Here is a 24,326-nt window from a genome sequence, read left to right as displayed (position 1 = left end):
TGATGATTTACCTCAGTTCGGATGTTGCTGCCCTTTTGTAAATGCTTGAAAAATACCGTGCACGGGATCACTTACTCTTGTGAAATAGTTTCATTCTTCCTCCTTGTATTGTGCCAATAATGTGATATCAGGTGCTTATTTAGTAAAGAATCCTAATTTATGCATGGTATTAAAACTGTGGTTGTGTTTTTCAGCTAATTACGGCTAAGCTCACACAGATAAATTCTAATATGCCCTCAAGTCCAGATAGTTCTTCTGACTCTTCAACTGGTTCTCCGGGCAACCACGGCAACCACTACAGCGATGGGCCAAATCCAGAGGTTGAAAGCTGTTTGCCTGGAGTGGTAAGCTGGTTCTGCAATTAGCAGTTTAAATGCATTTTTTCTTATACTTTGTCTTTCAGTAGGAATTTTAATGTATGTTTTGTTTGTTTTTTTTTTTAATTCGCTTATTTTAAGATCATGTCACTGCATCCTCGATACATCTCTTTTCTTTGGCAAGTTGCAGACCTGGGCAGTAGCCTAAATATGCCACCCCTTAGAGATGGAGCTCGTGTTCTAATGAAGCTCATGCCACCAGGTAAAACTTAATTTTATCCTTTTATTCTCTTGTAATATCCTCTCTAATAATTTCTTACCTGTTACAGAAAAATGAAGGTGGGGAGTATATTCTACTTTCTGATGATTTATTGATATTGTAATTCATGACTAATCCTAGTTAGGACTCTAAATGTGTTCCCAAGTAGTTATTTAATGTCTGCTATATGAAGTTACATAGTTTGCAGTTGGTATGGGGGTTTAGTGCCATAGTGCAGTGAAAATGAGGAGAAATACTGTTTTCTAAACTTATTTTGTAGCACTGCTTTAACAGGATCCCTTTGGACTGATCTTGTCTGTAACGTTTTGCAACTGTTCTGATACACTTAGAACTTTTCAGATTTATATTTGTAAATACTACTGGCTTGTTGTGGAGTAGTTTTGTTACAAAATGCTTACAAGTTGTGTTTTTATTGCAGATAACACTACAGTTGAGAAGCTCAGAGCTATTTGTTTAGATCACGCAAAGCTTGGGGAAAGCAGCCTTAGTCCATCCCTTGATTCGCTATTCTTTGGTCCTTCTGCCTCACAAGTGCTGTACCTAACAGAGGTTCGTGATGCTTTGCCTGTTCTTTAAAAATCTTCAGCTCTCTCTGTGGCAGTCTTCTCTGTAATGTTATGGAAGTGTAAGATCAAATTTTGGTTTGAAATTAGCAATCACAAGTACTTACCAGTTTACTTACTGGAATAAACATGTATGACCAGTGCTGTCAAAAGCATTGTTTAAGTAACATTCCTGCATATATTTCGTGTTCAGTATCTGTATCCAAGCTGGTGCACTGCTGTTAGTTAACTCTATATTTTGTTCTACAGGTAGTTTATGCCTTGTTAATGCCTGCCAGTGCACCTCTGGGAGAAGATGCCAGTGACTTCCAGTACAACTTCTTAAAAAGCGGTGGTTTGCCTCTTGTGTTGAGCATGCTGACCAGAAATAACTTCCTGCCAAATGCAGATATGAAAACTCGAAGGGGTGCCTACCTTAACGCTCTGAAAATAGCCAAACTGTTGCTCACAGCAATCGGATATGGCCACGTTCGAGCTGTGGCAGAAGCTTGTCAGCCAGTAGTGGAAGGCACAAGTACAATTTCACCGGTAATATAAACCTTCCTTCCTGCAAATACCAATGTTTTTATGGTTGTCTGGTTTTTATGTTGTCTGCAGCAACTTCTCTCCACTCTTCATTAACAGTCTGTTCTTCGAGTGAATCGCATACCAAGAGCTCCTGTTACTTTCAGATAATGTCTAAAAAAGAGATCCACTTGTTTCTTTGTGACTGCAAAAAGTTAGGTGTAACATGCACTTGCTCTGTATGTGATTTTCAGTGGTTTGCGTGATTGTCAGGTATAACTTTTAATTTCTAAGTACATTATCCCATAAATTCCATTCACAAAAAGAATTCTGGTTCTTTTGAGCTCCTGAGTCTGTTGAAGGATGTGCCTCTGAATTTCTTGTATCTACTAGAGCAGAAACCAACAGAACTGATGCTGAGTCATGCCAGCCCTTTGTCTACATAAAGACAAGTCTTTGGCTTGCTAAGTTCCCAGTTCTGTCCGTTGTTTGTAGAAGATTCTTGCAGAGAACAGTTAGGTACACTGCAAAGTTAAGTGCTGATGGTTGAAAGGTGTCCTGCCCTAAGATTTCTCAGGGTTAGAAAGGGAAAAGTCTGACACAGGTGTTCTGGACTGTGATCTCACATGTCTGTAAGTAGATTTTATGCGTGTTTAATAGGGCAGGCTAGGTATTGTACATCTGGACAAGCATGTTGTGGGTCAAGGTTTTATTTGTGTCATCTTACAGTAGATGTACAACCCAGAGCCCAAAAAGTAAACTTTGCTGCTGTTTGTCTTGGACATTTGCTTCACAAGTATGCCAGCTATTTGGCTATATTTTTTTTGCCTTTTGTGAGGTTCCGTCCCAAATAGTTTCTTGAGCTCTCAGCCTGTACTCAAGAATAGAGAGCCCCACTTCAGGGTACTTTATTCCACGGTATTAACTAAGATCCATCTGTGAAGCAGAGAAGTACATTCCCCTTAAGTCTGAAAAAGAAATAGCTGTTATGGTTAGCTACATCTCTTGCAAGATACATGAATTAATTCTTTTTCTAGAGGTGAAGATCCCTTTCCATGTCTCATGTCAGAATATAATAGAAACATCTTAAAGCAGACATGTTTGCCACCCTATCCTTCATTCTGTTTAAATGAGTAAATTTTACTACCCTCACAACATAATAATTTCTTACAACATTAATTTAAAAGGTAGTTTGAAACACAGATATCATCATTTGAGCCTTGAAATACTGTTAAAAATATATTTATGCTGACTACTTAAGAGGTAGTGGCATTTGTCCATGATTGCTGACCTTCACTGTTTGGTGTTGCAAACATCTAACTTAATAGTATTAACTGATTTGTTGGAATGAACATGGTTATTCTTGCTGTCCTCATCATCATCCTGTTTGAAGGACTTTGATATTTTTTATTGCTGCAGCACCAACAAGTTTACACCTTGGGATGGAGGTGAGATGTGTTAGTAACTTCCATCAGTTTTATCTAAAACATAAGTACCAAAGCACAGCATTCTATCTTGGCTTTCCATCAGTACTTGAGAGAATGAGGTAACCAGGGTTATGTGTCTGCAGTCTTTCAGTTTTCAGTCTGTTGCTGTCATAAGTACCTTTGAAATTTTTACTTTTTCTTCCTTGTTTTCATAGGAGGTGGAATTAAAAACGTTGTCAAACACAGTATTCTGAACCTGATTTGTCCCATATATATTGGGGTTGATCACTTCCAGCCTGCTTCCAAGAATTAATTGACTCTATTAGTCTTTGGTGGGGGGTCTGTAATTTTGCTCCTTAAATCACTGTCCTAGTGAAGCTGACAAAGCAAGGGGAGTGACCAAAGGCAGGTGTTACAGAGCAGCTTCTCAGGGTGTCCTTTGAGCAGCATTTGAGGTGGCTTTTTTTGAATGAAATGGTACAGGGAAAATGGAGAAACTCTTTTGTGTAAGAAATTTTAACTTGTAACCACAGCCCACAGTCTTTTGTTTGTCTGTGAGAAGGAAACAACCATTTCGGATTTGAACTGTCAAAACCATGAAGCTCTGGCAGCCCAGGGAGAGAGAGCTGTGTGCTCAAACCGATACAGAAAAGATAAAAACTTGTCCTGCTGCTGTTTTGTTATGAAAATACCCTAAAAAAAAGAGGAGGGATAATTCAGAGCAGAATTCTTCAGTAGTGCTCTAACTCAGATGTTTAAAATGTACTTAAGTATAATGAACACTGTAACCATGTACTGTCTGGATATAATTACCTAATCCAGAGGGAGAACCAAATGTTTGACCAAACCCTTTCTTTCCTACATCAACAGAAAGGGAAGGAGGTGAAACTGTAATCATTCTGTTATGAATAATCTTGATCAGTAATCTGATCAATAAACAAGTCTCCAAACCTAACAAGTTTTGAGCAAGTGCCTCTCCTCTTAACTGCTTGTACTCTGTGATCATACACTGCAGCATTAAGTGTCTTCAAAGGTGATATCTGTTTGAAAATGAGGAGATTTATCTTGGTGTTTGCAGAGTCTGTAAGTATTTTTCCTTCCATGATCTTGCATTCTTCTGCCAAATCTTTCCAAGTAACTTTAGGTCTTCATGTCTTTTTGTTTTTTTTCCTATGTAAATAAGTATAAGAAATACTTTCTTCCAGATAAACCAGGCTACTCATGACCAGGCAGTGGTGCTACAAAATGCCCTACAAAACATTCCTAATCCAACTTCAGAGTGCATGCTAAGAAATGTAGCAATACGGCTTGCCCAGCAAATATCTGATGAGGTTGGTGAATTCTTTTCTGTTTCACCTTTTTTCCTATAGCGTTTTTCTTCTGTTTTTAGTCCTTAAATTTATGGCATGTCTCCATTTCAAATGTCATGAAACATTTTAGATAATCTTCATATGATTCAGTAAGCTGTTAATTAAAAGTATTTGATTGTTTCTATATGCTTTATGAAATTTGGTGTCTAATACCATAAAGAGGCTTCAGTGAAGAGGCAAGCTCTGAACAAGCTCTTTAATGGATTGTGAATATTGTTATCCTTGGATCAGAACTTTAGAAAACTATGTAATAGATTTACAGAAGTTAAGGGATATTTTGAAAACACCTTTTGGGATACTTTATTCTTTTTTTTTTGGTCTTCTCTATTTTGCTTTCTGGGAAACACTCTCTTCTTGAGGAGAAAGACAGAAAGAGGGAGGGAGGTTTAAAATACGGACCATCTCAAATCCTTGCCGGTGTATCTTTATATATTGAAAATGGATTAATGCTGCAAGTGAGGAATTGGATTGTGGACCTCAGTAGTGTTAAATGTGCTTTGAAAATGTAGTAATCTTACCCATATGGTATGGCCAAACCCCGTTTAGATGTGGAATCATGAGTCAGTCAATGAATATATTAGTGAATTCTGCTGAATTCAGCAGAAGCTGCAATCAGAACTGCTCTAACTCTTGCACAGTGAATTGGGTCCCTTCCAGTGTTGCAGCAGTGAGGATGGTGTTTCTGTGCTCTACAGCACACCTGCCAAACCATCTCCAAACCCTTTCTGAGGCATCTAGGTAGAAGTAGCCTCATGTGATCATCTTGGTGTTGAACAGAGCACTGTCCCTTCAGAGCAAGGGGCAGTGTCTGAGGAAAGCACCTTGTGCTGGAGTGCAAGACTGACCCCTCTGCCTCAGATCAGTGGTGGTGTCACATCCATAGGTGAAATCAGCCCACTGAACTCAATTTAATTAAACTTCTTCCATAGAAGAAGTGTCTTTGCAGGCGAGGTATGAAGAAAGCTTTTTAATTGTGCCTTTGTCTTTCCTGCAGGACTTCTAATAAATAAATAATTAATTTTTCTTTCACCAGGCATGTCAAAGCAAACAAAACCTGAATATCTTTAACAGTATTCCTGTTAAAGTTTTATTTGTAAATTTCTGATATTATGAAAACTGCTATAGATCTAAATTACATATATATTGTAGTTAGCCTTTGAAAGGTTTTTTGCTTCTCTTTTTCATGTTTTGATGTTCCATCAGAAAGACTGACTCTTTTTAACTGTACTCACAGTTTTTTAAAAATTAAATCCAACATGGTTTCTATACTGCAGAGAAAGGAATTTTTCAACTTTTTTAAAAATATTGATACTTGAAGATTTTAAAACTCCAATGAGATTAAAAAAAACCCCACATATTACTTTTCTTGTAGTGCTGTTGCTCTGAGGTTGCTTTGCTTGTGACAAAGATGAAATGCCTGTTATTTTTCTGGTAACTACAGTTAATGTCCATATCAATACAGGAATGCACATTGTTCAGTTTTCCTGATGCAGAGAGCTTAGTTCAGCCTCTTTTTTTATTAAGTCTGAGCATTAGAAATATGGAACTTGAAATTTTTAAGAACTGTCTGCCATCTGCTTTTAGAGATTGCCTATTTTTTACACAGTTCTACTTAGAATACAGACTTTGACAGTGTTTTGTGTTGGTTTTCAAAGTTGATACGAACTATAAATAGTAACAATTGTATATTTTGTAATGTACTTTTGTATATTTTGTATGTATTTCAGTAGAAACTATTGGTGTCAACTCAGTCCACGCACAAAATACTGAAGATCAATTCTGCATTTATAAGATGCATGAGCCCTGTTTTTATTAATGTTAAAACCTGTATATCTTAAATGTAGAACAGTTCCTTTATATAATGATCACCTACCTCATAAGCATCAATTTGTGGAGCTGGCTATCAGCCAGCACAATAAATAGCATGATGAGGAAAAACCCTGAAATAAGTTTCTGGATTGCTTAAGGAGGCTGGCTGCCTTCCAGATGCATGTTTGGTGGTTTCTTGGGTTTTTTTCCCAAATTGAGAAATTTAGCATTGAATTTGGTAGTTTCTTCTAAATCTTACTCAGAATCAGAGTTTCATGCATCCTACTTACTGTTAAAAAATGAGATTTTATATACAAGTGAAGTACAAATACTTTTCAAGATACATCATCCTTCCTTTTTCTATTTAAGGAAAAATTCTTTATTAAATTTTGAAATTTTAAGGTAAAATTTTCTATAAAATATATTTGTGAGAATTTGGGCTCCACAGTAATGTTATTTGCATCTTCATTCTAATGTTGCTTTGGTTTATTTCTCTCTTTTTTTCAGGCTTCAAAATACATCCCTGATATCTGTGTTATCAGGGCAGTACAGAAAATCGTTTGGGCGTCAGGCTGTGGGTCAGTTCAGCTGGTGTTCAGCTCGAATGAGGAAATCAGTAAAATCTATGAAAAGGTAAGAGTTCCTAAGCAACTGTTTTTCTGTAGAACTGGTAATTTGTTTATAAAGGAGTCTGTTGACCAGGTCAGGCTTAGGGTGGGAGGAGCATTAATTAATTGCTAATCCTGTGTGACTTTTTTCCTTTTATTGGTAGATATGTGAACCATCTTGATGGTTTCACACATGGTTTACAAACATAGTTTGGAGTTGGGGGTTATACATTGGTCCAGTATCACACTCCTTCTGTGTAATTTTGCTTACACTTACAGGAAAAAGTAACCTGTATTTTGAAAATGATTTTTTTAAAAAGTATATTTTTGTTCTCTGAGCATCTTCACTTGTTCATTTTAAAAAAATCATGCTTAGGACTTGTCGGTATTTGAGAGTAAAAGGGAGAGGAATCTGTAAGGGGGCTTTAATCTTGGAAGATTGTGCTTAAATGATCAATCAGAAGGAGAATATTTACTTCAGAAAAGTGCAACACCTTTACATTTAGCTGACATAGTGGTATGATGGCATCTCTTCTATTGCTGTGAGCATGACTTCTTCATTAAAGAAATTGGGGCTTTGGGGTTTTTTAGGTGATAAACTGGCATATAAAACATGGTTTAGTTACTGTGACAGTCCAGGCACACAAACATAGGCTCTTGTATCTATACATATTATGTTTTAAGAGCAGCAGTGCACTGGAAAAATAAACCTAAAAGAAAATAGAGCTAAATGTGCTCTTCTAACATTTTTCTGGCTATAACTTTTACAGTTAAATTCTCTAAAGTTACTTTGAAAACAGTCATCCTTCAAAGGACTTTATGGGGTTTCTGTTTGTGTTTTTTTAAATTTATTCTTATTGACACTTACATGGACATTTGTAATAAATGGCAGCTGCATTTGGTTTATGCTAGGCAAAAGGGAGATGAAAATTGATGGGAAAAAATTTGAAATTAAAAAGAGGAAGAAATTGCGAAGTAATAAAAAAGGAAGAATACAGTACCCTTTGCTAGTATAACAAAAAAAGAGGAAAGTATCATGGAAATAGAGGAACATCATGGAAGAAAGGACACATTCTTATTTTAGGAGAGTTGTATTTATTATAGGTGAGAGGAAGTAACTTAAGATGGCTTTATAAAGATTGAATATACTGATGACTGACAAACACTGGATTTTAGAGGCAAAGGTGTTTTAAGAAAAATGTGTTCAGTTTTCTAAGTTAACCACTAGACATTGGACTTGAACTCATAGGTCACAGAAGTATTTTGCTAAGATTTGGGATAGAGATTGATCATTAAATGTGAGTTTAAGAACAGAAGCAGACTGATTTTTGTGGAATCAGGAATGACATGTCAGGATTCCTGAAAACATCCAAGGCTACAATGGGAAATGATTTTTTTGAGAGGCATTTCAGAGTAGTCCCATCAAGAATGATTTCTGAAAGAATGTTGAGCACCTGAAGAAGCTTCTGAACTTATCTGGTGAATTGAATTAAACTTTAAACCCCAGATAAATTATTTTGAGAGCATAACTAGTATGGAGTCTCTTCTGCCTCCTGCCTTAAAAAGTTCTGGTATGGGAGACCTCCCCGTGGCTGAAGATGCCAGTGGTGTCCAACTGCCTTTGCCTCATTAGCTCAGAGAAGCTCCTGGACACCTGAAATATTCCCTGAATGCAAAATGCCCTTTGCTGTTCTCGAGCCCTGCAGCAGTAACTGAAATAGCAATGCAGAAATGACCGTCCTTTCTGACCAGGGGCAGTGCAGAGCAGGTGCAGTCCTGAACTTGGTGAAAGCATCTGTATTTGCTTCGGGATCCCGAGGTGTGTCAGGGTTACCACATCCTCCCCCCTCGGTGTGCTGACTGTCTCTGATTTTGTAGCTGTTGTGTAAAGACTGAATAATGTTTGTTGCCAGACTGAGGCATCCTTTGGCCTGTTCAAAATTGGTTCTCTTCCCGGCATTGTAATCCCTTCTTTCTGCCTACTTCATCTTGATGCCTTCCCACATATAAACCAAATAATTATTGCCTCTAGTTAATGTTGTTAACCTGCATGATTTCTAAATGGTGAATGGAGACCTGCTGACATTCAGTTCCTTCAGAACTTCTTGAAGATAATTACTTTTAGATGGAGGCGAGGGCTTGCAATTATTCTCAAAGTATTTATTTTGGAGAAATGTAACAAAATCAACTCATTTGATTCAAGTGTTTAGTTAGAGGAGTAACCTCTGTGCCAATTAGCAATAATATTACTTTCTATTTTAAAACTCACCACAACAGCTGAAATTTGGTTCAGCTCTTTCATGTTTCTGAAAAATAGTGATGAATAAATTCTAGCAATATTAAGAAGCTTTTGGTAAAATAAATTGTGAGTGTCAAAACCTTGTAAAACCAGACTTATTGAGGAATTATGGAGCACTGTAGCCTTTCTCTGCTTAAGTAGTAACTGTTTTCCAAGGTTTTAACTCCATGTTCTGAGCAGTAAAGAAAAAGAAAAAAAGTAACAAACCCTCAGATACAAACCAGCAAACTCCAACAGTACTTAATGAAGAAACTTCTGCTTGCAAGCTTCCTATTTAACTTCTGGCTCCTTAAGTTCATGCTTGGAATCCTCCTTTGAGAAGCACAGTACTGGAAGTTCAAGTCATCCCACAGAGTGCTTTGAGTCAGATCTGAGTGCAGTGCATAAAACACTTGGCACTGATAATCACTTAGTATACAAATTTGTGGTTTGTGTTTGTATTTAGTGGATATACCTTGGAGCCAGTTGGGTTTCTTGGGATTTTTTTCTGTGCCCACTTTGTGCACTCTTGTTTGTTTTCACAGACGAACGCAGGAAATGAACCAGACGTGGAAGATGAACAAGTTTGCTGTGAAGCACTGGAGGTGATGACCCTGTGTTTTGCTTTGATTCCAACGGCACTGGATGCACTCAGTAAAGAAAAGGCCTGGCAGACGTTTATCATTGATTTACTGCTGCACTGCCACAGCAAGTAAGTGTTGCTGCTTTGTTTGTTTTTTTTAATCACATCTACTGTTTTACAATTCAAAATTATTATGAAGCCTAAATGCAAAGCAGTGACTTCTTATTTAAGTGATTTTTCTCTGCAGCTGTCTTAATTATTGTTTAGCAATCTAAATCTAATTTTAGATACCTGTTCTAAATATCAGTCCCATTTTCTTTGTACTCATAAGGAGGGTATTGTCAAGCCACATGAATGGATGTCTGGTAATGTGCTACACTATGGCTTTAGAACAAATTATTTGTGGTGCTCTCAGATGAATGGGCTCAGAATTTCAACACTGTGTTTGAGGGGTTTGACTTTTTTAGGTAAACAGGTTGAAAATTCTTATGTTCAGGAATATTCATCCTTCAGAGTAGCTCTTTACAGTGAACAGTTTGCACACGTTGGTGAAACTGTGGACTGTTACCAAAATACCACAAACTTTATTAGTTTGCAGCCTGTGGTATAGGGTGTTGAATTTTGAGTTTCACCGAACCTTGCAAATATCACTTTTGTTTGGACAAATAGTTCATGATGTCAGTAAAAGAAGCTACCACTGAGCTCTCTTCTCTCATGTGCTTGTAAAAGTTGTGATGCATCTGATAATCTCCTTTAGAATGGTGCATCTGTTCGTTATTAAATGACAGAATAGCATAAACATGATAGAAACAGGGAACTGCTTTGTGATGGAAGATGGGGAAACTGAACTAAGTTGCTAAGAAGCTCCTCTTCCGAATCAATGCAGAAACAAATTAATGTTTGCAGTGCGGAGAAAATTTAGCAAATACCAGACAGAATTCTGAATATCCTTCCATTTTCAACTATTGTTCTCTAATCTCCTACGCTCAAGCAGAGAACAATGTGAGCAAAAATATGCGTGTGAGAAAATGCTTTTGGTGCACCATAAAAGAAAAGGAAGATGATCAAGTTCAGATCTCACAAATAGGATCTTTCTGGATTGCTTGTTTTTCAGAGGTTGAGACTGGGACTTTTGCTGTTTCCTCAGAGCATAACTGTGCATAACCATTGAGAAACAGTGCAGCATGTTTGATACTAAACACTAGAGCTGTTCCTCCTCTCCAGGGTAATTGATTTTCTAATGGTGTCCCCTGAATGCAAGACTGGTTTAGTCAGCAGTGGATTGCTGAACAGCTAGTCCTAAATAATCCTGAAACACAGAAGTATTCCATTGATCTCTGCAAAGTGCTCAGCGCAAAGTGCTTATTTATTTGTGGCCCAAATAAATAAAAATTCTTCGTGCCAGTGTAAAGCAGTGGTCCTTAGACCTATTGAAGAGGCTGATTTCTGTCAGCTAAGCAGAAATCTGTGTCTTGGAGCATTCAGTAGGGCAGGATTCAGGTTGCCTGCCTCGAGGAGGGAGGTGCTTGACCTCCAGCTGTTTGACCGGGTGAAGGTGAGTTCATCTTGCAGCTCCTGTTCTGTGTGCCAGCTCTGTGCTGTCCTCATGTGTCTGATACAGCATGAGGGGCCTGTGTTTGGGCAGCTGCTTCCCATTCACGATTCCTAAAGAACTCTTAGATTGTTGTAGCCTCACAAAAATATAATACTGATGTTCAGATAGTGCACACTCCTCAGAAATGTAACAGTGTTTGCTTGGTCACATTTCTCACTTCAGGAAAATACCACCTTTATCTATTTCATTCTGCCTTTAAGTGCGTGGATCTGAGGACTGTCTGTGTGATGTGTCCAAAGCAATTGAAGGATTGTGTCTTAAAATAAACTTGTGTGAGAAATTCTCTGAAAACTTCAGCTCAGCAGTCGGGTCCCATGAAATGTGGGTTATTGTTCAGGACAGAACAGAGCTCCCCCACCCCACGGTCCTTTGCTCAGAGCAGTGGAGGAGAACTTGCAAAGATCAGAGAAGGTTGACAAGGAGACCAAAGCTCTGAAATTACTTCCATCTGAGGAGCAGCTGAATAGCTGGGGGGCACTTCATATTGGAGGAGAGAGAAATGGTGGGAGGAGAACACCACAGAGACCCTTAAAATAAGAAGTAGCCAAGGGAGAACAGAGAACAGTATTTCTTTGTGTAAGACCTTCTTGAGCATAACGTTTAAGCAGTGTAAACCTTCAGTTTGGAAATGGTTTGAGGGGTTCTTTCATGAACTTGTCCAGTGAGGGCTATGAAATACTGCTTTTGGTAGTCTTGCTGAACCACAAATTGTTAAAAGCAGAGAGAAGATTCTGGAGAAGTGTCACTGCATCTTCATCTTCCTTGTGCACTTTGCTTTGTGCCTGATAGCAGGGACAGGGTGCTCAGGCAGGTGCATCTTTCCTCTGACCTCAAGGTCATTCTTGTGTATCTTTGAAACACAGTTAACCACACATGAAAGAACTTTCAAGGGGATGGGTTTCTTTGGTGTGCTTTCCACACTGACCTCCTGGGCAGAAAACAGCGACAGCCACACCAGACACTGCAAAATCCAGTTTTTCATATGCTGAGATACTTCCATGAAGCACAGCATTCATGTGTAGTCACTTCCCACACAAGCAGAGTTGTTCCTAACAGTTTTTACAAGACATAATGCTCAGACAATTGATCTTAATGCTTGAAAGAATAGGATTTGCCTTAAATATGTTCTTTACTGAAGCTTATCCATTCCTGTGATTAGATTAAGCTCTGAAATGGAAAATTTCCTTTAATTAAAGCCACTTGAATTTTCAGGAGGGTCATCTTTTTTCTTACTAATGATAAATTTTGATCAGTTCAGAGCTGCTCAGCAAACTGCTGTAGTGGTACATAGGAGCAGTTTTGCTAGGGTAGTTCTGGTTTGTCTATGGGGTACAACTGGTGCTTGATTAGAAAGAAAGAATTATTTAGTATTGCAAATGGCTTGTTGTGTTCCACAGTATTTACTGGCAGTTGCAAAGGTGTAATGGTTGGGTGCTTCCAGGTTTATTTTATCTTCAAATATTTGGTTTGTGGAACAGGTTTTGTAATAGTAGTTCATCTGTCTGATATTTCACTTTAAGGAGGAACAGTTATGATGGATGGTGAATAATTAAAAATATTCCTGTTTCTTACATTATGTTCAGCTTTAGGAAATGGCATTAAGCAGATAAGCACTCTTTTTTTTTTTTTTTTAATGTCCTGTTTGGATAGGGAAATTGAATTTAATGTTTCTATTAAATGCTTTCCAGGACTGTTCGTCAGATGGCACAGGAGCAGTTCTTTTTAATGGCTACCAGGTGTTGCATGGGACAGAGACCTCTCCTTTTCTTCATTACCCTGCTGTTCACTGTTCTAGGGGTAAGTTTTTAGAGATAAAGGCTTCTGTACAAAGTGAAGCAACAGGAGAAAATATCTGCAAAAAAAGACAAATTGCTCTTGGCAGCAGTCACTAAAATAGAGATTCCTTTTGACCCACAGGCAAGCAGAACAGTTGATTTCCATTTGAACCAGGTGAGGGGAAAAGGGACTTTTTTGTATTTTCTAATAAGAACATGAATAATAAGCTTTAATGTCTGCATTTGACCTTTAATGAATGCTGACCTTCAAGTAAAAATCATTAGCAGATTAGAGAGATACCTGCAGTCAGTGCCTTCTCTTACTGGGCCTGCCAGGGCTTTTCTGGTGGCCCTCTTGAATTTGATCACTTCACTGGTTGATTGGTTGGTTGGTTGGTTTTTCCCACTCAGGTATAGAAATTGCTACTAAAATAGTCAAGAATTCATTCATTAACAGCTTAAATACAATTGTAAACTTTTGAAGGGTTAAAAATTACTTGTTTTCTTTCATATTTACTGCCAGTTTTAGGGAAGATGTGTTGGTGTTGCACTGTGAGGAGAAGAGTGTATGAATTCTCTGTCATTTGTTTTTGGTTTACATAGAGTACTGCAAGAGAGAGAGCTAAGCATTCTGGAGACTACTTCACTCTCCTAAGACATCTGCTAAACTATGCTTACAACAGTAACATTAATGTACCCAACGCTGAAGTTCTCCTCAATAATGAAATTGACTGGCTTAAGAGGATTAGGGTAAGTCTTGGGGTCAGTTTATTCCTGCTTTTCGCTGCTTTGTTGTTAAGTACAGTTTTAAGCTTGGCAAATGGATGTTATTTGGAGTATCCTGACTTTCTCTTAAATTGGTAGGATGAAGTAAAAAGAACAGGGGAAACAGGTGTTGAAGAAACTATTTTAGAGGGTCACCTTGGAGTAACAAAAGAGTTGTTAGCATTCCAGACACCTGAGAAGAAATACCATATTGGTTGTGAAAAAGGAGGTGCTAATCTCATTAAGGTAAATTGAAAGTTTTTGAGCTATGGAGGGTTTTTTGTCTTTGGATGGGGTTTTTTGAGGGGGGAGAGGGAGGGTATTTGGGTTTTTTGTTAGTTTTTTTTGCCCATAAGTAAGTATAAAGAAGCTTTGCATTTTGTGGCCCGTGTCCATAAAAGTGCTTCTAATTAGAGTTCAGTGTTTTCTTTAAAAATAATTTTGAAAATTACGTGTTTCATTCATAAAGTGTACTTAATGTTCTCATTCTTACTGTGTTCCAGTAGCTGACAAACATCCCACTGGGATAGTGAGCTGGATACAGGACAGTCCTATACAGGACTGTTTTCCTTCATTACCCAGTATTGTCTTTTCTGCACATGTTCTTAATTAGTGCTGTTAATGCTTATAACAGGTTTGAACAAGTGCATCACATCTGAATGCCTCTTTAATCAGGCCTGTTTGCTTTGTACCTCTGATATTATACAGCAGGAATGTTGGGTTTTTTCAGCAGTAATTGATAGAGAGCTTTGTAGATAATACTGGTTTGGCAAAAGAAATTTGTTACCAATCAAGAATAGTACAGATTTATTTTTAACTTGCAATGGGGAGGTGGGTTTGCAGGGAACCGCTTGAGAATGGAGTTATTCTGTTCTAAATTTAAAAGCTCATTATGGTGTTGGTCTCAATTTTGGCTTTTTTTTTTTAAGCACCTTTCGGTTCTCAGACATTCATTTATGTAATATCTCTTACACTCTTATAAAACTGTATGCACTTCTATGGTAACAGGTGATTTATTTTCTTTCTTTTTTTTTTTTTTCAGGAGTTGATAGATGATTTCATCTTCCCAGCATCCAATGTTTACCTGCAGTACATGAGAAATGGAGAATTGCCTGCTGAGCAGGCCATACCAGTCTGTAGTTCACCAGCTACTATTAATGCTGGCTTTGAGCTCCTTGTTGCACTAGCAGTTGGATGTGTGCGAAATCTCAAACAGATAGTAGACACTCTGACTGAAATGTATTACATAGGTACAGCAATCACTAGTATGTAATACTTTAAATTATCTATCTTCTACTTTTTAATGTGTATGTCATGTATGGGTTTTGGTTTATTTTGCACTGAACCAGATGTTGAGTGTTTTAGTTTGTGGTTTGTGGCTGCTTTTGGTGTTGCGAAATCAGGATGTCAAAATCTAACAAAGTTTGTCAGGGTAGCCATTATTTGTTCTCCTTTATGCAGTAAATGTACTGACTTGCATTACATGGTTGCATCCAAATTCCAGCCCCAGTCACTTCCACAGTCTGACCTTTCCTATCCCGATCTCTGACTGCTCCCCTTTGTCCATACCAGCTCCCAGGAACCTCATTCTGTCTGTACCTTCTACTTTTGTCTCATGGTTTCAGGCTCTGCCTGACCAATCCCACAACCTCATCAGGTATCTTTGGCTGAGTTTCAGTGCCAGTCTCTTGGTTGCTCACTTGATTTGTCATTGTTGTCCACACACAGACACAGGTCCACTGTGTTGTTTCTCTTTTAGTTCTGAACTCATTCTCTTGTCAGAGTCCTTTCCCAAGCATTTGTTTGCTCAGTTTTGGCCTTGTCTCAGCACAGCTCTGCACTGAAAGAACTTTCTGGAGAAAGATGATAGCAATTGCAGTATGTACAAAAACTTGCCAATGTTAGTGCTTCAAAAGCTTGTAGTCAGATGAAACTTGAGCTGATTTTCACAAGGATGGCAAAAGGCTCATACTTAACATGGATTTTTGTTGTCAGTAAAAAGCATATAAGACTTTCTTAGAAGTGAATAAACAGGAGCATATTTTTTTCCAGCCCTGAGTGGGAAAAGGAGACCCTTTTGGCTGTAATATTAACAGGGAAAGGGGAAAAAAAGAAAAAAACCTCAACAACAACAATAAATCAAAAATGCAAACACTATCAAACCAAGCAAACCCGTGCTCACATGGGAGGAAAGGCTGGGAGAGCTGGGGTTGTACAAACTGGAGAAGAGAAGGCTCCAGAGGTACCTTATTGTGGCCTCCATTACTTAAATGTGGCTTAGAAGAAAGATGGAGAGACTTTTCTGCCAAGGCCTGTAGTTACAGGACAAGGGGCAATGATTTTAAACTGAGAGAGAGAGAGATTTGTGTTGGACACAAGGGAGAAATTCTTCGCTATGAGAGTGCTGAGGTGCTGGAGCAGATTGCCCAGAGAAGTTGTGGATGTCCCATCCCTGGAAGTGTTCAGGGCTGGGTTGGATGGAGCCCTGAGCAAACTGCCTATGGCAGGGATTTGGATCTAAAAGATCTTTGAAAGTGCCTTCCAGCCCAAACCATTGTGTGATTTAACAGAATGTTTAAACTCAGAGAGTTCAGAAAAACTGTGAGCAACTAAAAACAGTATCCCAAGGAGAGGGAATTGTCCACTACCCCTCACAGGGGCAGTGCTACTTGCTCAGATGGTGCTATCAGTGAGTCACTTGAGATTTTTCAATCTCTCCCTGTTTGATTCCATCTCAATAAATGAAAAGGGCAGCTTTATGGTGTTCCCCTCTGCCTCATCCTTTTTTCTTCACCCCTTTCTATTGGGAAGTAGTGTATTTCTTGTCACTTCACAATCAGGAGGATTTAATTCCGTTTCCTTCCACTGCAGTATTTGATAAGCACGATAGAACACCACATGTCCATGGTATGGCAGGCAAAAGAGACAGCACATGGATGACTCTGCATGCTCTCTGAGTCATAGACCAAGTTTGCTTGTAAACATGCATGCTCTTATGTCAGAATCTTTTGTGTTAAAGCTACAGGACTACAGGTTAGCTAGGAAACTGGGATCAGAAATGTACTCTGGAGAGATGGGGTACATATTTTTTCCTCCTGAGTCTTCTCTCACAGATCCCTCCCAAGTCATAAAGATAGCACTTCCTGGAACTGTTTCCCACCTTGGCAATGGAAAATGAGGCTTAAGTGAAATACTGTGATTTTAAAAGGATTATAAATTTTTTTAAGCCTTATAAATTGGTTATATATTCTAGATTAATTCAGCTGAATTCTTCAGCTAAGAAGCTTGGTGGAATTGAGGAAAGACTTCTGTTTCATATCTAAATAGACTGAATTTTTGCCTGCACACCTCTTTAGTTATGCCATACAAGAAAAGGATGCAATGTTAAGATGGCTGATAGAACTGTCTTTCATAGGAAGTTGTGTTGATTTTAGTTTTCTGATGAAACATTTGTTTTATTAAGCTGCAGTGTGATACAGCCTAATAACAATTATATGCAACTGCCCTTTACTGCATTGATATTCTCTTTATTTTATAACAAAATAGTTCCCTAATCACATTCTACTTTTTTCTTTTAGCTTGTGAAGCTCTTACAGAATGGGAGTATCTGCCACCTGTTGGGCCTCGACCACCAAAGGGATTTGTAGGGCTAAAAAATGCTGGTGCCACTTGTTACATGAATTCTGTCATTCAGCAGCTGTACATGATTCCAGCCATCAGGAATGGGATTCTTGCCATAGAAGGCACAGGCAGTGATGTAGATGATGACATGTCTGGGGATGAAAAGCAGGACAACGAGGTAAATATAGTTATGTAGAACTGGCTTATCTTTAACTAGTAATTCTTCTTTAATGAAAAGGTTTTAACGAATTTCAGTCATTAATCAATCACTGATAGCAGTGGGGAAAATAGCACCATATTTCTTACCTGAGTAGGCTCAGGACCAGAGGGGCAGTTCAGAAGATCCAAGCAGCCAGGTTTGCAGAATTCCTCCTCGTGGATCTGTGCTGGAGAGCAACGTGTCATTTCTGCCACCAGGATGCTGTTAATGCATACAGAGACAGTATTTGTTTTTTCAGCTGAGAGTGTAAAATGGCACAAATTTTCTTCCACTTTTCAGAGCAATGTTGACCCACGAGATGATGTGTTTGGGTACCCACATCAGTATGAAGACAAACCAGCGTTGAGTAAAACAGAAGATAGAAAAGAGTACAATATTGGAGTTTTGAGGCATCTCCAAGTAATTTTTGGTCATTTAGCAGCTTCCAGGCTACAGTACTATGTACCAAGAGGGTTTTGGAAACAATTTAGGTAAGTAGAAGATTTAGTATTGATGTTTGTTTACTGGATCAGTAGAAAAAATGGCAGTGATTTAATGCATGTGTGATTTACAGTGATGTAAAGTGTAAATTAGCAGAACTTGTGCCGCATTGTATTTGTTACCCCACCTTTTCACCATTCTGTAAAAGTCTGTTAATAAACCAAAGTTTATATTGAGTTTTAGCAGTTCTTGATCTTGATATTGAGACTTGGAATTAAGTGTAAAGTTACACACAAAAGCTTTTTTTTTTTTTGCTTACCAGAAAGTATCAGGGACAGAGTAACAGGGGATATACTTCATCAAAAAACAGTCAATAGTTTTTTCAGTAAGAAAGGATTAATAGCTTGAATAAGTTTTTTTTTTTAGAAAAGCAATTGTTGAAGAACAAAACAAAAAGTATTTGACAAGAATGTGCTTTCATTTTCAGACTTTGGGGTGAACCTGTAAATCTACGTGAACAACACGATGCTTTAGAATTTTTTAATTCCTTGGTGGACAGTTTAGATGAAGCTTTAAAAGCTTTGGGCCATCCAGCAATGTTAAGTAAAGTTTTAGGAGGGTCCTTTGCTGACCAGAAGATTTGTCAAGGATGCCCACATAGGTAAGTGTTTAAAAGTTTTCTCTCTTTTACAGAAAAACCCTCTATGGTTATGTTCTTATAAAAGTGATTAGAGTCAAGAGTGGGGTTTTGATGTGGTTTTGGGTGTTGGATTTTTTTTTTTTAGAGAATAGTCTTTGCTACCTTATTTTTTTTATAGCCTTAATTTGCAGATTGTGTGTTGATCAGGGCAGAAAAAGATAATTCTTTTTCATGTTAAAAGTGAAACCACTTTAGGGACCAAATGCAATGTAGAAAATTTTAAGACCTGTCCAACAACTGTCTCTGTTTTCAGTCTTCATCCTGTGTGTTTAGAGCTGACCCAGGTATGAATGTTTAGTTCCAATGAGCAAAACTCTGTTCATGCTCACTATGGAACCTGCAATTAAGGAGGATGGTGTAGAAGGTTTATTTTTTTTTCTTAAGACTTCTGCTGTATTTGTATTTAAATGAGAATACTGAAATTCAGCTTTGTACAGGATATGTAAAACCACACCCATACCAAATCTGACTGCAGGGCTGTAGCTCACTGATGATGGTGATTACTGAAGGGATAGAAGTAGACATTGTAAAGTTGTAATTCCCTAGACTTTTTTTGATCTATCCCTATATATCCCATCATATATCCCTAGTCAGGTGGACGGTTAAAATTGCATGCAAGATTCAGGATGACCTAATGATGAACTTGTTCTTTTTTAGCAGTTACTTTTATATTATTATGTTTGATCTCATTTCACTATCAGTTGGCCTTCTTACTGTTCAGATTATGTGTGATCCTTCAACAATACACATTTCTGCACATTCCCATTGCAAATTCTCTTTATTGTGAAAGTTTACTATTTACCTTTTACTTATTTGCTTTCAGTTAGCAGTTAAAATACAGGGAAAAATTATACAAACGGGTTTTACTGTGGTAATCTTTCAGCTTCAGCTGAGTTCATGTGTGAATTAGAATAATTTATAAGTGGCACATCTTCAGTTTCGTGGGTTAAAATGTGTGACTAGAAATAAGTTGAAAATATTGCAAGATAAATGAAAGCACTGATTTTACTGTATATGCAATGGGCAATTAAATGACATACAGATGTGAAGCAACAAGAGTTACTATTAATTTCTGTTATTATGTACTGTCCTGAAGTATTGTCTATCTTTTTGGAACTCTACTGGATTTGCATGATTGTACTTAATAAAAATGTTACCCTGATTGTACTTTAGGGAGGAGAAAACTGATAATAAGTAAACTGTGGATTTGGGTATGACAAATTATCAGCATTTCTGTATTTTTTAAGTTATTTAATAGATGAATGTATATTACTATTGGTGGAAGTGTTTCTAAATATTTATTTATTCATCCTTGAATGCTCGATTGCGTATCAGAGAAACAAGCCCTTCAGGATTATGTTGGAATAGATGCCACTGTTTAATTTATTCATCGCTTCTTTATCTTTAAAAAACAAATTATTTCCAAGATGTATCAACTGGTTGTCTCTCAAGCATTGCTGGTTCATTGCTAGACATTTGTTTGAAGGTTATATTAGAACACAGTACGTCAAAGGCAGTCATAAATATGCAAAGTGATTTTATGAAGACAGCTATTCTTTTTTTTTTCAGATGGAAAATACAAAGGCTTTTTGTTTGTTTGTTTGCTTAATTGGAATCTGTTTTGAACTGTTGTCTTTAGATGTGATACAGTATTTGTGTTTATCAGTCTAATTCCTGACTGGAAAGATCAGCAATGAAAAAGTGCTCTGCTCTCTCTGCTTTCCTACTGGCTTGGTTTGCCAAGAGACTGGGATGCTACTTTAGCTGCTTTAAAAAAGTGATGTGCTAAAAAAATCAACTTCCATGATCTTTCCAGTGAACTTGAGACATACAAGTAATTTTTATGATCTTCGTAAAGTAACTGCAGTTAATGCAGATCAGAAAATACAGTGTGGACATGCTGTAATGTAATCGTAGGAAGACTACAATAAAAAAAGAGTTCGGTTCTTTTTTTACTGCTTACACACTCTAGCACATGTAAAACATAAAAGTTGGACATGCTTCTAACTTTCTCATACATTTGCCTGTTCACTGGTAGGTATGAATGTGAGGAATCCTTCACAACTCTGAATGTAGATATAAGAAATCACCAAAACCTTCTTGATTCTTTGGAACAGTATGTCAAAGGAGACTTATTGGAAGGTGCAAATGCATATCATTGTGAGAAATGCAACAAAAAGGTAATGATTCCTCATGTATTAGATTTGTGTACAGCTGTGATGTGACAGCTGTACTAAGTTCAGTCTTAGTTCGTTTCAGGGGGGAAATGTCATCCTTTGATTACTGACTTTGGTATTTGGTGAGAGTTTATGAATGGAGACCTAAAGAGCTGTTCATGTCCTTTTTTAGGTTGATACAGTGAAACGCTTGTTGATTAAGAAGTTGCCTCCAGTTCTTGCCATCCAGTTGAAACGATTTGATTATGACTGGGAAAGGGAATGTGCAATCAAATTCAATGATTATTTTGAATTTCCACGAGAACTGGACATGGAGCCTTACACGGTGGCAGGTGTAGCAAAATTGGAGGGGGACGACGTGAATCCTGAAAATCAGATAATACAAAATGAGCAGTCGGAAAACGAACACTCTGGGAGCACAAAGTACAGGCTTGTGGGTGTGCTGGTGCACAGCGGCCAGGCCAGTGGTGGACATTACTACTCCTACATCATCCAGAGGAACGGGGGAGACGGGGAGAAGAACCGGTGGTATAAATTCGATGATGGAGACGTGACAGAGTGTAAAATGGATGACGATGAAGAAATGAAAAACCAGTGTTTTGGTGGAGAATACATGGGAGAAGTGTTTGATCACATGATGAAGCGCATGTCCTACAGACGCCAGAAGAGGTGGTGGAACGCTTACATTCTTTTTTATGAACGTATGGACACAATAGACAAAGACAATGAACTAATAAAATATATTTCAGAAATAGCTATCACCACTAAACCCCATCAGATTAAAATGCCATCAGCCATCGAGCGAAGCGTGAGGAAGCAGAACGTGCAGTTCATGCACAATCGGATGCAGTACAGCCTGGAATATTTCCAGTTCATAAAGAAGTTGCTTACTTGTAATAGTGTCTACCTGAATCCTCCTCCAGGTTAGTGTGTTACTGGGATGATTATGGATTAACTTCTTGCAAGAAGGGTTTTGATTCATGTGGTCAGTATCTTGTCAAGCCAATGACAATTTTGTGTGTTCTACTTTGAATACTCTGTCCTCCTGGACTTCTGCAGTTGAGTTGTTCATAAGGAATAAGTTGCCAGAATATTTAGCAAAAAATACTTTGATTAGCTGTCAGCTATTACTCAGCTTATGTACTAAGTCAAGTTAAATTACTGATGTTTGGGGGCTGTTCTGCTGAAAACAGTTCTCAAGGTGAGATGCTGAAATTCTGGAATCAGAGCTATGTTAGGATCCAGGTACCTGTCTTACATTTTCAAAAGATACATTATAGAAGATAGAGGCTGTTGTGATCAAATTTTTTGTTAAAATTGGAACACTGTGTTAGACAAAATCAGTTACATTATTGTAAGTTGTTTTTACTTTGTCTACATGTGAGTATTTTGATTTTTCTTTAGGACAAGATCATCTGTTGCCTGAAGCAGAAGAAATAACTATGATTAGTATTCAGCTTGCTGCTAGATTTCTCTTCACCACAGGATTTCATACAAAGAAAATAGTCCGTGGCCCTGCTAGTGATTGGTATCTTGTCTTTTAACAACACTTAACATTTTGGAAGTTTGATGTCTGTTGAAAGATCCCATTTAGATACATATGATAGTAAAAAGTATATGTGGTCTGTCTTCTTTTCTGCTCTTCACAAAATATATGGTGAAGGTGCACATGAAAAGGAGGGCTTTGAGCAGTAAGGAGTTTGGGGCTGTAATGCTGCCTTAGTTCTTAGAGATGACAGAAGTAAAATGCGACAGTTAAATGTTAGGTTTTTAATTGAGTATTTCTTTAATTTGTGATTGCACATAACAGAGCATCACTATAGGAAGTACAGTGTAGGTGATTGGAAGCTTTAATGTTTGGGAGTCACCTTTAACGTGTAGTTTCTTGAAATTCTGCAAAAGAAAACATCTGCCAAATTCATTAATATCTTCATTTGGTCATAATCTCAGCTGTGCCATTTTCTGTTCCAGGTATGATGCATTGTGCATCCTCCTTCGTCACAGCAAGAATGTTCGCTTTTGGTTTGCACACAACGTCCTTTTCAACGTCTCCAACCGCTTCTCGGAGTACCTTCTGGAATGCCCCAGTGCAGAAGTGAGGGGTGCATTTGCAAAACTTATAGTATTTATTGCACATTTTTCATTGCAAGACGGACCATGTCCATCACCTTTTGCCTCTCCTGGACCTTCCAGTCAGGTATTTAATCTTTGGCAAAAAGACTTCTAAACTGAATTCTTATTTCTTCATTATAAGCATTTAATGCTAAATAAATTCTGGAGTAGGTGCATCAGTGTTGACTGGAGGTCTCTACAGGCCATTTTGCACTACATAACATGATGTAACTCCACCAGCTTGCAAGAGAGATGCTGTCACAGGGATTCAGTGTCCCCTCATTTGTAAATCTCTCTGAAGATTAAGCAGTGAGAACTTCCAGTTGCAAGTGTGAAATCTGCAAAGTAGAAGTAGGGGTTTTTTTACTAAAGTAATATGTAGGGAAATGAACCCTTACTTTGCATTTAAAATTTTAAACAAATAAATAAGCCCCACAAACAAGCAAACAAAAATAATACAACTGAACACCTGCAGGAGTTCCCTTAAATTTTCATCCTGTATCCTGCAACAGTAAAATTGTTAAAAATTGTAACTTTGAGGAGGAGTAGGCGGTGAGTTGCCTAGTTTTCTGCATCTAGGGCTGACAAAAAAGCCTATAACTTAATGTAATACTTGTCATAACAATGTTTTTCTTTTGACTCTGTTAAAATTTAAAAGATGAACCTTTTTGAACCTTTGCTTGATCACGTTTTTAATGTCTGCAGCAAGGCACTTTTTATTTATATGATTCCACCTACCTTCTCAGAATGTTTTCACTGCTATATCCAGCTAAAGAATTTGTTTTAGGTTAAAGCTACATAGTCTTTAGCAGTGTTTTGTTTTGTGAAGTATTAGAGATAACAGCTGTAGAGGTGATTTGGTTGTCTAAATGTGTGAAGTCGACAGTGGAATTGCTCGAGTGTTTCTTGAGTGTTTCAACCTATCTGCTGTTGGAGAAAAAAACTCAGTTAAAAGCTTCTCTACTTGCATAATTTCCTGGACTTCACATGATATTGAGTGATGGGAGTCTTATTCCCTGTCTTGTCTGTCTTGTGTGAGATACAGAAGACTGACCAGCTGCTGGTATTTTGGAGCGTGTATGAATCCCATACCTTTCAACCAGTTCTGTTTTCTGTCCTAGCAAAAAGTATAAACTGAATAAAGCTATGTTCAGCCACTGACATTGAAACCTTTTCTTTCAA

At 37.8% G+C, this 24,326-nt stretch overlaps 1 protein-coding gene across 4 annotated transcripts in view; it reads left to right on the top strand.

Annotated features, from left to right (window-relative positions):
* Nucleotides 1–24,326, top strand: part of USP9X (ubiquitin specific peptidase 9 X-linked) — a 98,900-nt gene that overhangs the window by 62,347 nt on the left and 12,227 nt on the right. Inside the window, exons 20-38 of one of the 4 annotated variants that reach the window (XM_027884508.1) lie at nucleotides 195–344; nucleotides 459–579; nucleotides 1,016–1,146; nucleotides 1,410–1,688; nucleotides 4,297–4,422; nucleotides 6,778–6,903; nucleotides 9,702–9,868; nucleotides 13,043–13,151; nucleotides 13,272–13,304; nucleotides 13,733–13,879; nucleotides 13,994–14,140; nucleotides 14,937–15,159; nucleotides 17,473–17,693; nucleotides 18,015–18,205; nucleotides 18,643–18,816; nucleotides 20,894–21,035; nucleotides 21,205–21,955; nucleotides 22,437–22,560; nucleotides 23,004–23,229. In XM_027884508.1, the coding sequence (XP_027740309.1) occupies nucleotides 195–344; nucleotides 459–579; nucleotides 1,016–1,146; nucleotides 1,410–1,688; nucleotides 4,297–4,422; nucleotides 6,778–6,903; nucleotides 9,702–9,868; nucleotides 13,043–13,151; nucleotides 13,272–13,304; nucleotides 13,733–13,879; nucleotides 13,994–14,140; nucleotides 14,937–15,159; nucleotides 17,473–17,693; nucleotides 18,015–18,205; nucleotides 18,643–18,816; nucleotides 20,894–21,035; nucleotides 21,205–21,955; nucleotides 22,437–22,560; nucleotides 23,004–23,229 (3,588 nt within the window). The remainder of the gene's footprint in view (nucleotides 1–194; nucleotides 345–458; nucleotides 580–1,015; nucleotides 1,147–1,409; nucleotides 1,689–4,296; nucleotides 4,423–6,777; nucleotides 6,904–9,701; nucleotides 9,869–13,042; nucleotides 13,152–13,271; nucleotides 13,305–13,732; nucleotides 13,880–13,993; nucleotides 14,141–14,936; nucleotides 15,160–17,472; nucleotides 17,694–18,014; nucleotides 18,206–18,642; nucleotides 18,817–20,893; nucleotides 21,036–21,204; nucleotides 21,956–22,436; nucleotides 22,561–23,003; nucleotides 23,230–24,326) is intronic. The other 3 variants (XM_027884588.1, XM_027884746.1, XM_027884670.1) reach the window with 3 other exon arrangements.

Source organism: Empidonax traillii, unplaced genomic scaffold (assembly GCF_003031625.1).
Source record: "Empidonax traillii isolate 1590-97213 ecotype Southwest subspecies unplaced genomic scaffold, ASM303162v1 scaffold1:size7828297, whole genome shotgun sequence".
NCBI lineage: Eukaryota > Metazoa > Chordata > Aves > Passeriformes > Tyrannidae > Empidonax > Empidonax traillii.
This window is presented reverse-complemented; position numbering and strand designations above follow the sequence as displayed.